General features: G+C 41.8%; 1 protein-coding gene across 12 annotated transcripts in view; it reads left to right on the top strand.

Annotated features, from left to right (window-relative positions):
- Window positions 1-17,904, top strand: part of LOC119539130 — a 206,621-nt gene that overhangs the window by 149,433 nt on the left and 39,284 nt on the right. For all 12 annotated transcript variants that reach the window (XR_005217796.1, XM_037842278.1, XM_037842280.1 and 9 more), the window contains 4 exons: window positions 1,362-1,527; window positions 6,045-6,183; window positions 13,228-13,381; window positions 15,366-15,461. Coding sequence is in view for 11 of the 12 variants with exons in the window: in XM_037842278.1 (XP_037698206.1) it covers window positions 1,362-1,527; window positions 6,045-6,183; window positions 13,228-13,381; window positions 15,366-15,461 (555 nt within the window). In the remaining variant the exon portion in view is untranslated. The remainder of the gene's footprint in view (window positions 1-1,361; window positions 1,528-6,044; window positions 6,184-13,227; window positions 13,382-15,365; window positions 15,462-17,904) is intronic.

Genomic DNA, 17,904 nt, shown 5'->3' with positions numbered 1-17,904 from the left:
TTGCAGCTAAGGTGAGGTTGAGCCCCACGTTTAACACAGCTGGTTACTGTTTTTGGAGGGGTTGCTCTATGTACCTATTTACTGATAGTAAATTATTGTGTGGTAATATTAATAACCATAAGAAAACAGACTGTTTACAGAAGCACATAAAGCACTAAAATAAGTATGTGTTAAATAAATAAAAATGTAATGTTAAAAAACGGCTGTTGGGGAGCATCCTGATTTTTCTTTGTAAGTGAAAACCTGTTTAGCAATCTAGGTTTCTCGACCTTTCTTTCCAGGTGTGTTTTTGAAAATATAAATATACTACCTCTGCAGTTAGATCACAGCTTGTCACTTTTCCTTCACTTAAATATTGTTAGTTAAGACTCAGTGCCTGATTTTTAGTTATGTGTTAGTTTAAACTATGTCGATAAATATCTAAGGCAACGTAAGCTTTGCTTACAGGTAACAATGTTGTCTGAATATGGGTCCTTCCTGTCAATTTGTCTGTGACCCTTGTAATCCATTGATGGTCATGCAAACATATTTGAAGTACTTATGGCCACCAATGGTTTTAAACAAAAAGAATCATACTACTTTAATCACCCACAAGAGTTACCTTGTCCAAAGGTATAAACCCTGTCTGTTCCAGTTTGCTAAAGCTGCTGTTTTGCAAAACACCAAAAATGGATTGGCTTTTATAAAGGGGGTTTATTTGGTTACAAAGTTATAGTCTTCAGGCTATCAAGTGTCCAAGGTAACACATCAGCAATCGGGTACCTTCACTGGAGGATGGCCAATGGTGTCTGGAAAACCTCTGTCAGCTTGGAAGGCATGTGGCTGGCATCTGCTTGTTCCCAGGCTGCGTTTCAGTATGGCGTTCTCCAAAATGTTTGTGTCAGCTTCCAGTGGCCGTCTTCAAAATGTCTCTCTAAGCTGCAGCTAGCTGTGAGCGACTTCTGTCTGAGCTCTTATATAGTGCTCCAGTGAACTAATCAAGGTCCAGGTTGAATGGGCAGGGCCACACCTCCATGGAAATTATCTAATCAGAGTTATCACCTACACTTGGGTGAGTCACATCTCCATGGAAACAACCTAATCCAAAGGTTCCAACTTAATCGATACTAATACATCTGCCCCCACAAGATTGCATCAAAGAACATGGCTTCTTCTAGGGAACATAGTATATACAAACTGGTACACCCTGGTTCATGAATAGATCTGTGATTCTCTTTTTAGATATTATCCTGTATATACTGTGAAAATGTTTACCTGGATATTCTTGTTTCAAGATAACATCCCTAGTCAACACTAATTTATTTTTGTATGCCTCTTAGAAACTACCTAAAGATTATTTCCTTGTGTTGTTTTGCCCACAGGCAGCTTTCAGAGCCTTAAAGCTAACTCTACAGCTGGTTGCTCCTCTCCATGACATTGTGGCCTACCTTTTCAGTTTTGCTAAACTTGGAAATTGTCCAGCCTGTTTTGAATTTCCTCTAAGTCCAAACCCTTTGAGAGGCAACTGGGGAGGAGCTGAGGGCATTGGTAAGTGATTAAAACAGCACGTTTACTATTTAGTGGGAATTGTGTGAAGTTCTTAATATTTGGAAAAATAGAACTAAAATGTTTTCTCATTGATGGTGTTAAGAAGCGCAAAGGAAGAGTCTCATCATAAACTGTCTCCAAACTGCACATTTATCTGATTAGATCCTCATTTACAGGCTAAATCACACACACAAAAAAGTACACCTTAGTCAGGACTGAAGAGGCTTAGGCTTTTCGCTGCCTTGCCTTTCGGTTACTAGAACCTTTGCATGTTACTTGCTGGGTCTGTGTTTGTCCATCTGTAAAATGGAGAGGTGTTCTGTCAATAAAAATCTATGTAAAAATTCTAGAAGCAAGTATAAGCCCTCACTAAATGTTAGTTTTATTTTATTTCCTTTCCCCTCCTGGCCTTTGTGAAATAACATTGCAAAGTCAGGGCCAAGTCCCTCTGTGCGCGCACTGTGAGGAAGCTGGCTGACAGCCCTGGGTTCCTGTAGGAAGAATGGGTGAGGCTTTCGTTTTACAGTCCCAGTGTTAATCACTGAACTCTAACTCATCACGGGATTATAAGATAAGTGTACTAAATAAATTTGAGACAGTGAAGTGATTTGTAAGCTGGGTTTATCTAAAACAGGGGAATGGATCTTGTTACTTTAACAATTTGACTCCCTTCCAAATTATGTCACTAGTCATGTAAATTATTCATCAACTAGTCACAAAGTATTATAACATAATAGCCAGGAATTTTAAAGGATGAGAAGAGCCAAAGAAATGGGGTAATATGGCTATTTAAATGAAATAGTTTGAAGCCAAATGTGATATAATCTGAATCTATTCCCCTCTGGCTGGTGCATAAAAGGAAATATGCTTGTGGGAGACCCCTGAATTGGCCCCACCTAGATTTGAACTGTACTGGTGAACACTGAGGGAATCTGTGGACCTTACAGGAGAGGTAATCTGGGAGGAAGATGGATGCCCACCGGTGCTGTGGACCGGAGGACAGGCAGCACTGAAGAGGGGATGGGGCCAGTGCCGCGTTGGCAGGAAGGACAGAATTATTGCAGAATAATAAGCTTTCAAAACTACTAGCAAGTCTTCAATATGACAATAAAAGATTAGAGAAATGCCAAATCGTTCTTAGATCCTTTTCTTTTTACTAATTTTGGGCCTATTGTAAGTGGGGTTTACTCAGAAAATAGGCTAAGTGCTCTTAAGGGAGCTGTCAGTTGTTGGGAGAATATAAGGACTGAGCTTCAGACGTGGGACAGGAGAAAGGAGGAAAGGGCCAGGAAAAACACCATTCCTTCCCTGGAGATGGGGAAACTGGCATTGCTGGAGATGAAATTGACAGATCCAGGGCTGTTTCCAAATGAAGTCATCATACAGGAAGTCCTACAGCGGCTGAGAAGGAGCATCCGGAGGGCAGAGCCTGCAGGGAAGGGGATCTGGGGGAACTTGACTTGACTTGGGGGAGGGTGGTTTTAAGATCAGCAGGGAAATGTAGAAGGGATGGTCCTGGCAAGACAAGAAAAGGGTATTGACGAAGGCAGCAGGCAGACCGCACACAGCCCATCCAGGGAACAGAGAACCTGTCAGTGTGGCCTGAAGGAGAGCAGAGGAACAGTGGGAAATAAGGCCACGCTGTTGAGGACCAAGAATTCAAGTTTAAGGAAATTGGTTTCTTGCTATTTATATGCTTATTAAACCAGAAACCATTTAGGTAATTGGGGCCCAGGCATTCTAAGGTGTGCAGCTAGGGATATGGCCCCTTGTTATGTTGGGAGTAAAGGTATTTGTGCTCCAGGGAGAATGTGCAAATTTTTGCATACTCTGCTTTGCTGCAAATAGATAAAGAGCAAATTGAACTAAAAACAACAAAAGTCCCACTGTAAGATAATCATCTTTTAAAAAGGGTTGGAGTCTTTGAAATTTGCTCTCTACTTGTTAGATCTGTTAGATCGTACTTTGAAAATTATCACTGTTCTGTACATATGTTATATCTCACAATAAAGAATGTAAAAAAAAAAAAGAAGTGTGTGTTGGGGGTGGTGAGGGGGAGGCTGCTCCAATCCTGGTTTCATTCCCAGAGGCAAGGAGAATGAAAAGTGAAGAGATGAAATGAGAGTCTGTACATGCACAGACCCAACTCAGAGCCTAAGTCATGTCAGAGCTACTTGGAGTTAGATCAAATGATTTTTGTGCACTTACATACTTCCAAATAATTTTTAAATTGACACTCAGGATTTCAGCTTTAGGTCCTCCCACTTGACTAAAGGCAGTAACTCTTAAGCAGGCTTTGTGCATCCTGCCAAATTCTCTCCTTCCCTGAAAGCCAGCAACTCCCTTTGGAGTCAGTGTGAAGCACAGGGTGGAATCAGACTGTGGGAGTTTACAGTGTGATTTCCTCCTGCAGGATCCACAGGCCCAGTGTAAAAATTCAGGATCCCTCACAACAAACTAAGAACACAGTGTCCTGGCTCTGAATGTTCACGCCAAGACTGACCCACCGTGATTCCTCATTCTTGCTGATTGCCCGAACAGGACCCTCCTGGGGAAAGGAACAAGAAAGGACTCCTTTCCTGATGTCTCCTGGCAGAAGGTCCACCCCAGCTACCGCCACCAGCCAGCACCCATCTGCCACATCCTCACAGACAGGCTGCCTTCCCTCCTCTTCTCCTCCCACACCTGCCACTTCCCTCTGCCAAACAGCATGACCACACAAAGAAAAGAAAGCAGGGATGAGAACTTTAAAGTCAGTAAATAACAAAGGAAGAGTACAACCTGCCTCCCATCCCCCAAATTAAAAAAAAAAACAAAACAAAACTGTATTTCAGTGATAATGCCACATATCAGCACATAACCATTTTTCTGGAAACTGACTTGATCATGCAAAAAAATGTGTTTTTCTCCTAATTTTTATTTATTGCACAAGCAGCACTGTATAAACAGTAATGAAACAATGAAAAGAAGTCACCTATAATCCAACCACTCTATAAACTCTTGCTATTTGCCTTTATTTCCTTCAGCCCTTGCCCAAATTCATTTTACACTGACATTTATATCTTACATTTACATTTTACATTTTGCAAAGCATTAATTTTTGGGTATATGCAATCTTTTATTTTCCTTTTTTCATTGTCATTGAAGAAGACTAGACATTTTTCCCTGGTTGCTGCTCAGCCTGACAGTGTATTGCTTGTAGACAAAAACCCCACTAAGCATTAAATAAATGAGGCTCACTGACCTCCCCTCTTCCCACCCACCACCACAAAAGTTCTTGAACAATTCGCTTTAATGTGGCCACTCTTCTGGTGCAAGTTTCCTTAAACCCAATATGACCCTCAAATTTGGAGAAGTCATGAAAATCCTGATGAATGGACCCAATTATTTTGAGGCTGGAAAAAAAGATTTCTGTTATGTGTAAAACATCAAATGGATATGAAATCCAAACTGCTTATCTCTTCCTAAAGCCAAAGAATATGTTGCAAGTATTAGCAAGCATTCTCAGCCCTGGGTCTGCCCCGAACAAGCTCTCACAGACAGCTTCCCCACTCCTGCGATTCCCCTGCATTCCAAGCCAGTAAATACTGGAGGAGGCCCAGTGCCAGGCCAGGTAGGGTAACAGGCTGCTCGGGTCAGGGGACCACCTGTGAGGTTAGAGCAATTCCGAAAATGCCCTGTGGGTCTCCCATCTCACTCCTGCCTTGGGCTGCTTATCAAAGCACAGGTCCACTGATGCTCCCTGAGGGTTCATCATTTTTTTGCTGTGCTCTCCCATTCTGACCAGCTCCTTCCCTGTGCCAATAACAGAGTTCAGCCTGCCAGGTTCCTCAACCCGGCGCTGTTTACACCCAAGCTTCTCTTACAGTAAGGGTCTGAGAAATAAACCAAATAGAGATTTCCCCACCCACTCCTAAAATGGCTAGAATCACCTAGAAGGATAAGTACAGATAAGGATAAGTGTGTCGTATGTGTATATACATGGTTTGGGCTGGGGGTGGGGTTGTTGTTTTTTGCTTTCCTTTGATGGTCTTGAGTCTTCTTTAACCCATGAGGCATTGACAGGGGAGGGTTGATTTGGATAGTGTGGCAATGTGAAATGATTGCTGATTTATAATTGATCAAAATGTGAAGCCCCTAATGGATGTAGCGAGGCCTATACTTTCTTCCCATTACTTGTAATTTCTGTTTTTCTTTAAAGACTGTAGCCTTGTAAATTTAAAAACTTTCAGCAGCATGTTCTTATTGTGCTGAAAAGCAAAGCAAGTTTTTATCTTCCAGGGGCAGAGAGTGAGGAAGGAAGGCAGGAAGGAAAGAAAGAGATAAATCAGACCTTGGGTTCTAGAGCAGAAGGCTTTGCTGGTCTTGCAAAACATAAAATTAGCACAGCCACAGACAAAAAAAAGGAAATCCATTTAGGTGAAAGTTGGCTTTGGAGGGTGAAATAATGGTTCCTTGAGTTGGCTATCGTAGCCCAAACGCCACACTGTCTGACTAAAATGCTGTCCACCTTTTAGGGTCTGAACTTCAAGAGCTGCAGAAAATGATTGACAGTCTGCAGAGCCCCCAAGACCCCAACCACGTGGCCCGGGCACTCCTTCTCCGAAGGGAGGTTATGTTTCTGCAGTTTGACGCAGCGGTGAGGCATCTCATTCGGTAAGGAGCAATAGCCTGTCTAGTAAATTCTTCTGAGCAGGTGCTTGCTGAGTGACCATCCAGGGAGGCCACTCTTGGCAAGATTAGATAATGAGCTTAAAATAGTCAGGAGCACAACCAGATCCAGAACACTGTGGCAACCAAACACGTCTTGTGCTAGCAAAGGGAGTCCCAGGAGAACATGTCTGCTCAGAAAACTATATTCTTGTTTTTATTAAATATGATTTCAGAACAGTTAGTTTTTCTATCACTTGCTGCTTTCAGTGTCCAGGGTTTTTTAGGGGAAGCAATATTTGTTATGCTTCTCAGGATTATTATTTCTAAGAGTTCCATTTATTTTTTCAAACTTTCAAAAGGATAGAATTTTCACTGCACTTCTGAAGCCAGTAGAACTGACTACCTGGGTTAAAGTATAAATAAATAAATTTACCTCTGGCCTAATAAGTACAATGCATTTTAAGCATTCTGCATACAAAAAGGATGTTTTATTTGGCTAATTAATCGTGCCTGATAAGAAAATTAGTTTGCATTAAGATTCACAATGTTTCCAGTGTGAATCCGCTTTGTATAGGAGGAGGCAGGGGACCAGACCTGAGGGTCTCTGCTAATTCTTAAAATTGTCGAAATTAATTCACTTCCTTTGAGCAAACCCCAGTGTGAGTATTTGGCCAGCACGGGCAGTGCTCTTGCCTACTGATTGTAGCTGCCGCCTCCCGCCACAGAGAGTGGAAATGTGGGGATTGTACTGAACTGTGCTTTCTATTTCTACTCTGCCTTTTCTTTACTCTGAGCATCAGGGGACTCTGGATTTACAACTTAAATTCAGCAGGACAAAAGATAAGGCTAATGTGTTTTGTTTTTCTTGACAAACAGCTTTCTGAGCTCTAGCTTAGTCTGTCAGGTAGAATGTAAATGCTCTGACTGATCACAGATGGCCATTTGTTAGCCTTCGGGGCTCTGAAACTACAAGGTCAGAATTTGTAAGGAAAGTACAAAGTGGGGAGAAAAAGGAACGTGCCCCAGAAGTCTTTTCTGAACTCCAGCTATGCACAGTTCAGTTTGGCACTGTTCTCCCAGGGGAGCCATGCTGTCCTGGCACACTCGGGCTGCAGGAGCAGAGGGCACTGTGTCCTATATCTGGTTTCAGCACATTTTTCAGAGGACCCTGCAGCAAGGCAGTGTGGTTGTTCCAGAGGGAACCACCCAGAGTGACCTACCCACAAGTCCTCCCATCGTCATATCTCCTCCAACCACTTGTATGATAGTGACTTTTTTCCTCACACCTCTTCAGGTTGTCCTTGTTTGGAATCACACAGCCAGTAAGTGGCAGACTGGAATTGAAGTCTAGGTGTTTGATCTCAAAGCCTGGGCAGCTGTGTGGATAGACGGGAGCATTCTGAAGAGATGGGAACGGGGAGAGAGAATGAGAAGCTGAAAGATAAATGTCATCCCTCTTGATCATTTTACTTAGGGCTGAACCTGCAAATAAGGAAAAGTTCTTAAATAATCTTCAGAGACAGGAAGCTTGGGGAAATTCCCTCACCCCTCCCAGAGCTCACCAAGGCTGAGCAAATATGACTGTTTACCCCAAGGAACTTTGTGCTCATAAGAACGTCAGACTTCTGCAGAGTTTGAACAGAAAGAGCAGAACTTTTACCTTGAATGGGAGCAGCGTACGTCCATAGATGGCTGGGGGTAGAGGGTGGGTGACTTGGCTTTAGGACAACAAGAAAATGGTTCCATAGAGTCACCTAAGACCTGGTTCCTGCTTCTCTGTGGCATTGATCAGCTCCGCTTACTGGATCAGCACGTTTCTAGGCACAAAACATTTCACTCTGTCCCTGTTGACCTGCCTTCTGCCAAGCTTGGACAGTGGCCAGATGGAAATTAGTGCCCTCCTCCAACAGGGTTAGAGTCGTTATGCCCAGAGCCAGTCAATCATCTTTGGACATGTCCCCCAACCCACAGGAGTTACTTATTAGCTAGTGCAGGAAATGCCTGAGGATTGAGCTTATCTTTAATGCCAGGTGGACTAATCATTTGCATTGAAGGTGAATGCTTGGGTAGTACAGCAGTTCTAAGCAATCTCATCTATTTAAGGTTGGGGTTAGCGCTATTACTGTTGGCCACTAACAGTTTTTGTTTGGCCCATGTCCTAAGAATGGCTTTTACATTTTTAAATGATTGAGAAAAACATCAACAAAAGAATAGTATTTCATGATACATGAGAATTGTATGGAATTCAAACCTCAGTGTCCATAATTGAGGTTTTATTGGAACCCAGCCATACCCATTCATTTACATATTGTCTGTGGCTGCTTTTGCACTTCAGTCACCGAGTTGAATAATTGTAACAGAGACTTATGATTCATAAAGCTGAAAACATTTATTCTCTGGCCCTGTGCTGGTTTGAAACTGTATGAACCCCAGAGAAACATTCTTAAATCTAATCCATTCCTGTGGGTGTGAACCCACTGTAAATAGGACCTTTTGATGAGGCTACTTCAGTTAAAGTGTAACCACCTCATTCAGGATGGGTCTTAATCCTCTTATGGTGTCTTTTATAAATTGAATTAATAAGGGGGGTGGGGAGAGCCATGGAAGCAAGAAGCTGAAAGGAATGAAACCCAGAAGGGAAGGGAGAGACCAGCAGACGCCACCAAGTGCCTTGTCTTGGAGCAGAGGAACCAAGGATTGCCAGCAGCCAGTCTTTGGGAAGAAAGCATCACCTTGATGATGCCATGATTTGGGCATTTTTCTCAGCCTCAAAGCTGTACGCTAATAAATTCCCATTGTTGAATCAACCCATATCATGGTATCCGCTTTCAGCAGCCTAGCAAACTAAAACAGGCCCTTTAAGAAAAAGTTTGCCAACCCCTGATTTAAAGGATTGAATTCCTTTACAATTCAGCCATGGAAGAAGGCAAAATAAAGTCCCTTGAAGGGACACTAAAGAACAGACTAAAATAGATGGCATGAAAGGTGCCTCTCATCTGAATGTATTATTGATGGTCAGGGTGGTTAGGGTGAAAAGGTGAAACTTGAAGAAATACCTGAAGGTACAGTTACTTCCTGCAACAAGCCTGGATTAGCAGTATATCAAGGGATTGCTAAAGAAAACATCAGCCTCTCAGTCCTTGAATTTCTATTGGTTATCTCTTCTGTGAATTTATTTTCATTTGTATGCTCATCTAGTTTGTGTCTCTAAACATGCAGATATTAAAGTGGACTTTGGAGCTGTCTGGGGATTTCTGGGAGATCTCAAAAGACCTCACATGAACTGGATCTAGTTCATGACCATGGTCTGGGTCTCAAAGACTGAGATATGAAGAGTCACAACATTGGCCATGGCCTCAAGACCATTTTGCAGGGTTATTTTTTTTTAATATCCTTGCCTCCAAGAAAAACTCCAGCATGTGCCCTGTAAACCACCAGCTCCCTGTGGTTTGAACCTGCTTGCCTGGGATCATGCTTCTGTGTAGCTCTCTCACACGCGAGATGCTCGGCGTTCTAGGAAACTTGATTGCCAACTGGTAGTTCAGCAACTGGAGTGTGGCTGAATTAATTGTGCCATGCATTGATCTTTTTTTGCAACTTGGTTCTGACTTGGTGTGGAAAATGAATTAGGCTTTTGTACTTTTTGTAGATTGTATAATATAATTGCAGATTGTAAATAGGATAAAATAAATGCATGTAAAATAGACTATGAAGGAATGATAACTGGAGATCTTGGGGTAAAAAACATCAATATGGCACTGGGAAATGGTAGATATTGTCACATATGAAATGGGACGCTAGCCTTTGTAAGCAGGGTATTCTGCACACTGGGAATATAAAGATGAACAAGGGCAAGCTGTCATAATTATTGCAGTAAACAGTTAAATATCAGAAAGAAAAAAAGAGAGTTTGGGGATTTGATGCATCTACACAGGCATCTTAGTGAGCTGCTGGGAGACTAGGGGCTGGCGGCTGGCAGTTGTGGCACCAGTGCAACAAGCCGCCTTTCTGTCCCTCAGGGTTTTCCTGTACCTTGAGTGCTGTTGGCAAGTTGCACTAGTTAAACCACCCTTACAGAAGGCATAGGCCCAGGGTTTGCCAACTGAGGGTCTGCATGGGTTTTCACTGGAGCTCGTGAGCCACTTTCAGTATTTCCAAAGGCATGATTAAAAAGACACATCTGCCCCAAACCCCACAGGTTAAAAAAAAAAAAGTCAAGTTATCTTTTTTTCAACTGGAATCATAAGACCTGAGTGAGATAAGGAGAGGGAACACTTTGGTTGTGTTCCTACCATGTGCCGACCCCATTGAGTATTAATCATTTTCACCATTTTTACAGATGAGGACATCGAGATTCTGAGAAGTTACACAAGTTGCACATGCTCACGCAGCTTGTTAGTGGCAGAATTTGCATTCATAGAGCCTCCCCGACTCCAGAGCCCTGCTCCTTCCTTTATACCACATTTCTTCATCCCTTCTTGCAGCTCAGAACTTGGGCTAGAGGCTGACATGGCTTTGACTTAAAAACTGGGAAATGTTTAATGGATGTTTCATAGAAAAATCCTTCAAAATATGGGGTCCACGAAGCGAGGAAATAAAAGAGGATCTAATGCTAAAAATGTTGGGGATCCTCTTGTGACCCCTTTACACAGCAATACATTGTACCTTCCCTCATGAGAAGACATACTGGTAGAGGGGAAATGGGTCCTAGGAAGGACAGTGATCTAGACTGAGAAATTGGGAAAGCCAAGAAAAAGGAATAATATCTGATCAGCGGTGGTACCTGTAATCTGACTCTGGCTTCCCTAAAGAGTATGTCACATTTTATGATTCTGTAGCTTAGAGTAGCAGTCATATTTACATCTGAACTATACTGATATTTTTGAATACTGTCCACGCATCCAAAAAACCAATAGTATGTTCACAAGCTGCATTTTGGACTCTAAAACTCTGCCAAAAATTGTGGTCACTTCTGGTATGTGCAAGTTCCGAAGATGTGCACAGATTTGGCAGGATGAGGGCACAAAGGATTGAACAAGTGAGATATGAACAAAGCTGGATCCAGAAACTGAGAAAAAAACGATTCAATGGATCGATGGGAGCGACAAAAAAGAATGATATGAAAGGAGCAACCAGGGAGAGGTTGGGCAGTCATGCCATGCTTCTGTGCTCTAAATTTGAGCTGGAAATAAATGTTTCCAATAGAATGTTCTGCTTTTCAGTACCATAGTTTTAAGTAGACACACAAATGCCATACATGCCATAAGTGCCTTGGGAGTTTAGAGGAGGGTGAGGAGTAGCTGGCTACCAAGCCCTGCCTCACCAGGCCCTACTGGGCAGGAAATTCAAGGATGTGGGACCCATCTTTGTAACTCAGACAGCACCTGGCACAGAACCTTGTACATAGTGAACGCTAGCTAGATGCACCTCTGTTGCATGGGTATTGCATGAATCATGGGTCCCTTTGCAGGGCCCACCAAGAAACAGAAAACGTGAGAAATAGGGGAAAATGTTTATACATCTTCTGGGCAACTTCAACCTCTATCCTTTAGCTATCATGACAAAGCTATTTTTTTAATACAGTGTCTCAGTATACAATAGTACTCAACAATCTTGATAATTCTCATTAGAATGTGAAGAGGGTGGTATGACTTTTACACTAGTACAATGGTTGGATGTGCAAATATGGAGCTCCCTTTATTTGTTTTTGATTGAAGTTCTCACTTCTACTGAAAGCAAAAAGATTAAGCTTTCTAATTCCATGTGATTCAGTCTCACTTGGAATTTAAAAGTAGTCAGTTTGAGATTGAAAATAAGCTAATTCAAGATTCTTCTCCCTTGCCTCCGTCTTTGTACCCCTCCAGGGTGATCTAATTTTCTGGGCTGGGGTGGGGTGAGGGTGGAATTATGAATCATCCTGTCAGTCAAGGAGACGCATCCGCTTCACCCATCTGTGTTGTGGGTTGGTTGGTCCAACCTCAGGCCTCTTCTGGTTGGCCGGCTGCTCAGCAACCCTCCTGGGTACCCACTGTAGGGGCTCGGGCACCCCCAGATCTTCCCCACACACACTGAGGATATGCTAGTCTCTGGGAGGCCACCTCATTTCCATCCACCAGCATCTCCCTTGGTGGTGACGTCTCCCCCAGCCGTTGCTCCTCTCCTTCTCCCGTGTCTGCTGTGTACAATGCTTGGGCCCCACCTTTGGAGGATTCAAGTAAAAGGTCCCCTCTGCTCTGGGACAACCCCTCCTCCCCAACTTATCTTGTGTCAGCATCTTTTCTTTGGCATCCATTAGTTCTAAGCTCTGAAAAGAGTTTTTCCTTGCTTGCTGAACTCTTATTTCCTTTTGGGCAAGAAAAACATCGTAATTTATCATGCACACTTCCTTCTCTATGATTTATGGTATAAATTTCATGCTCTAGTCTTCAGGAGTTCTGGTTATTAATATGCAAAAGCCAAGTTGTGTTTTAAAAAAAACAAAAAACATAAAACCTCAAAGCCCAGGTTTTTATTTAATTGAAATTTAAAATCTGATTTTCTATAGCAAGAATTATTGTCTCAGCTATTGGTCTTCAGATAATCAATTCAACAAACAATTGATAGCTTTGTTCTAGAGTTGCAGCTGCACTGTCCAATACAGTTGCTGCATGCAACTATTTAATTTAAATTAAAATAAATATTAACTAAAATTTAAATTTCAATTCCTCATCTCACTAGCCACATTTCAAGCACTCAACAGCTACATGTGGCTGGTGGCTAACATATTGGACAATGCAGATATAAAAAACATTTCCATCATCTCGGAAAGCTCAATTAGACAGCAGTAGTCTAGAGTATATCTACCCTCCCCACACATATCTAGCCTGTGAATTGTGGGAGTGAAGGGCAGGGTGTAAAGGAAGGGGGGATGGGAGATAACATGGCTGAGAAAGAAACCTCAGTTAATATCTCAACATATTATCCTGCTACAGTAACTTTGAATAAAGTTTTGTGCTTTAGAAGCATAAGTAATTGCTCTGAATGAAATTTCCCTTTATTTTTTGCTAGAAAAACATTTTTGGCAGCTGGAAATGTACCTGCCTACCAGTCTGTCACAGATGGCATGTACCATGGGCTGCCACCAATGAGCAACTCCCTCGTGAAGAGCGTTTTTGCTTCACAGCTCGGCCTGCCCCAGCCACTGGATCCACGGAGCCTCCAGGTGTGTTTATAGGTGTTTACGCCTGTAACAGGTATCTGGTGCATGGGGGATTTTGTCACTGTGTTTCGTTTGGTTTAAATTTTACATGGGCTCCCAAAGCTTTGATGCACTCTTTGATAGCTGCCTTCACTCGCACCAAGGGGCGGTCTGTACCCCCATGGTCAGCTGTACTTCCCAGTGGAGGCCTTTGCCTTCAGACTGCTCACCAGGCTGATAGGACAACGGCTTATCTGCTCACAACTGGTAGCAAAACTAACACTTAATCTTTTCCATTTGATTAATAATGAGAGCATTACAATACATAAATTAGGTGGGCAGCTGACTTTTCAATAGCCTGGGTAACAACATGTGTTATCACCTGTGGTCCTGACAACTCTTACTGCCCTTAGGCAGTGTGCCAGTTTGCATGTATTATGGCCCCCAAAATGCCATTGTCTTTGATGCAATCTTGTGGGGCAGACTGATTAATCTTTTTGATTATGGTGTGACCTTTTGATTGGATGTTTCCATAGAAATATGACCCACCCAACTGTGGATGATGAACAGGCAGGGATGATATTACTCACTTTCTACAACCCAAAAGTTTAAGGCTCAGGAAGGCCCAAAGACCAAACCACTGGAGAGTCATGGCAGTGCTAGATCACAAGCTTTATAAATTATCTATTGCTGTGTAATAAATCACCCCCAAAATTTAGCAGATTATGACAATGAACATTCATTCATGTAGTTTCAGAAGATCTGGAATCTGGGAGCAGCTTAGCTGTGTAGTTCTGGCTCAGGGTTTCTCATGAGCCTGCAATCAAGGTATCAGCCAGGGCTCTAGTCATCTCAGGGCTCAACTGGAGGAGAATCTGCTTCCAAGCTCACTCACATAGCTGTTGGTAGGCCTCAGAAGATCTACTTCCAAGCTCATCCACATCAGCCTCTCCACATGTCAGAAGGCTACCCCCCAGAGCAAGCAATCCAAGAGAGAGAATCCAAGATGAAACTCACAGTCTTTTTATTACCTAGAATCAGAAGTGACATCCCATCACTTCTGCCATATTCTGTTTGTTAGAAGTGAATCACTAAGTCCAGCCCACAATCAAAAGAGGAATTAAGCTCCACGTCTTGATGGAGAAAGTATCAAATGATTAGTGGACATGCTTTTAAAACTATCTTTAAAACTACCTCATAAGCCCATGTCTTGTGACTCCAAAACCTCTGACTTATACTATGATGTTATAAAGCAAGATTAAGTACCCTAGCTACAAGCCAGTGACTCCTGGCCCAAGTCTTGACCATCATTTAGATCCAGAAAACAGGGCTTGACCCTGGCCATTGGGTCTGTTCCTGCTGCCTTTGGGCCTTGTCTGGGGTTAGGTGGATGTACATGTCCCGGATCCCTGTTATCTGAAATGAGGCAGGAGCAATTCCAACTCCAGGAATCATGTGTAGGCTGAGCCAGATCTGGAAGCAGTAGAATGGGGTCCAACGGGCAGTCCAACTATATCCAGGATAGCCTTGACTGTTGCATAGTGATGTGGGGAACAGAGACCCAAGTATAATACATTGTAGCATCATCAGTCTCAAGTTGTTACCTAGAATTGGGCACAATGGTTATGGAGGACGACCTATCTTTAACCTTGAAATATTCCTGACATTGAAATAATTTGAGTAAGTTTACTTTTGTTGATTATAAATATGCTCAATGGTATTATACTATTCTGGAATTTCTGAACACTGGTGCTGACTAGTTTCACCAAACTCTTAATTACCCTTCTATGTTTAGCCACCTTCAGAAAAAAAAAACACTTAAGTAAGATCACTATTCTTTCCTACACATCATTGAGGACTATCTATCAAGATAGATAAAGATCTAAATAATAAATAAATCATCCAACAGTGTCTTGGACTGCACGCATAGACGTCTCATTCATGTACGGATACCTTCTACTTACGTGCACAGTACAGCATTCTCATGTTTATTATTTGGTTCTTTTAGGCATTTGTGTTATTCCCTTGGAGAGCATTTCTGGAAGATGGAGGACCATTTCCAGTTATGAGTAGCAGCCCAGATACTCTAGAATATAATATGCAGGTACAGTAGTTCTTCCCTTTTGTCTTCAGAGAGCTGAATGCAGTCTGCAAAGCAGGGGTTTCATTGGTTCCTCCCTACTCTAGCCTTTAGTAAATAATTTATGAAATAAGCAGGGTGTTATGAAGGTGTATACCCGATGCCAAAAGTGAGTCATATTTTCTCATGAGAAAAGAGAATCATGCTCTGTTACCTGCCTTAGTTGTAGACTCAGGTGAAATTCCCATGGCCAAGAGTTATCTGACAGAGCAGCCATCTATCTCCAATCACTCTCTGGGCCTCTTAGAGAAACTCCCAGGCTGGAGCTCTGAGCTGTATGACTCCTGATCCACCTACAGAACAGTGGTGGGAAGAAAATATTTTCAGCAGGACTCATACGGACAATTTTTTGTGTTACGTGTTTTACCCCTGATTATTTAATTATATGTTATTAATGACATATACTGTTTAATGTTTTACCCTGATATTTTAAGTATATTTTGTGGCATTTTCATTTAAAAAATTAAAAAAAAAAAACATAAAAAGATTAAGAACCACATGAAAATCAGCCATAAATTTCCTTCAAAATAACATGGAGATGGGGAGTAGACTGGAGATGGGGCAGGCCTGGCCATAGGTTGACAGTTGTTGGGACTGGGTGATGGAAACATGGTAGTTAATAAAACTATTCTGTTTGCTTTTGTATGTGTTCAAAATTCTTCATAAATGAAAAGTTTTTTTTTAAAGTAAAATAATAAAACTTGTTTAAAAATCAGTTAACTTTTCAGTTTACTTTTTTCCCAGTATTTCTGCTATGCATATGTATGTTTATATCTTTACTTTTAAAGGAAAATATCACACTATACATTCAGTTGTGTATTCTTTTCACTCATTTGACATAGTAAGAATTCTGTAATGTGTTATGTAATGGTTTCCTATTACTCCATCATAGGAATTTGCCATAATTTATATAACCACACCTCTGATGTTGGATATTTGGATAGCTTCTAACTTGAACTACTACAAATAATATTGTCCTGTACCACCTCATGCCTCAACATCTCTGATTGTTTCTTTAGGATAAGTTTCTAGAAGTGAATTTGCAGAGTGAAATATTATGAGTGCTTTAAAATTCTTGTTATCTATTGCCAAATTGCCATTTTTGTTAGACTATACCAATTTATACCCCCACCAGCAGTGAATGAAAATTACTTTACTTGGCATTCTTGTCAACTCAGGGTATAATTATTTTAAAAATTCTTGCCAATTTATTAGGAAAACTTTTAAAGTCTACCTTCATGGCATGAGGTGAGCTAAAAGTTACATTTCTAGAAAAAGATTTTTACAAAGACTTTCTTCTCGAAAAGAGGAAGGTCCGAGTACTTCTGCAGACATTCAGCAGTCTTTTAACCAGCTTATAAAACTCCCTTGGTAGGTTTGAGAAAGGTGGATTTCAATAATTTCACGTTGCATTCAGTGGTTAAGTTGGTTTTTTATGTTTGCATTTTGGGGTGTAATATGTACCTTTATTAAGTGTACCACACAGCATTTGTATGTTTCAACTTATAAAATGTGCTAATTTTGCCCCTTTTGCCGAGCCTGGATTCTGGGCAGACCACAGAAGCTCAGGCACCAGGCAACTGGTTTTAGGATCGGAGAACTTGGAGACTTTGGTTCAACAAACACAGAGGCTTAAGGGAAACACCAGTGTAAACATCCCAAGTAGACCTTGGCCCCAAACACTCCAAAAGAACCACCAGATAATGAAAGATCATGTTTGGGGAATTTTCTTTTTTCTTTTTCATTTTGGGGCAATGAACCCAGGCCATTTACAATAGCAGTATAATTGCACTCACAAGAACCAGAACTTACGATTTCATGATAGCTATTTTGTCTCTTTTAAAAAAACTGTGAAAACATTGAAGATGTTATTCAAATTACAGAATGCAGCATTGGCCTATGAATTGAATTGTTTATGTTGGACTCTTCTTAGCAAGATATAGCCAAGGGAATATAGATGCCCCCATGCAGGTGGAAATTTTCATGATGTTGAGGACCCAGGTTTAGAAGCCAAACCTCTGCTCCTGCCTATGCCCTGTGTGGGGGGCAAGACTGTGACCCCAAGGGCCTCTGAAGTTATGTTTGATGACCAGACCCAAGATACCATAAACAAACACTAGGTCTATTTTGCTTCTGGCAGCCTCTGCCTCCACAGTCATGTTCTAAGCATCATCAGTCTCCATTGCCTTCCTAGTGATATAGCTCAGCCCATGCCCCTCACTTCTGTCACGGCTGGGTTCCTCACAGGCAGACACTGCTCTAAAGGCTGGTAAATGTGGTACTTCTCCTATAGAGCCCAAAGTCTGATATATTCAAGGAGGACTTTAAACTAAAAATATTACTCCGGTTTTCACAGGTTTTCTAAGAATTCAGGTCTGGACTTGGAAGCACAGCCACCCCCAGTTTT

This window comes from Choloepus didactylus, chromosome 7 (assembly GCF_015220235.1).
Source record: "Choloepus didactylus isolate mChoDid1 chromosome 7, mChoDid1.pri, whole genome shotgun sequence".
Lineage (NCBI taxonomy): Eukaryota > Metazoa > Chordata > Mammalia > Pilosa > Megalonychidae > Choloepus > Choloepus didactylus.
This window is presented reverse-complemented; position numbering and strand designations above follow the sequence as displayed.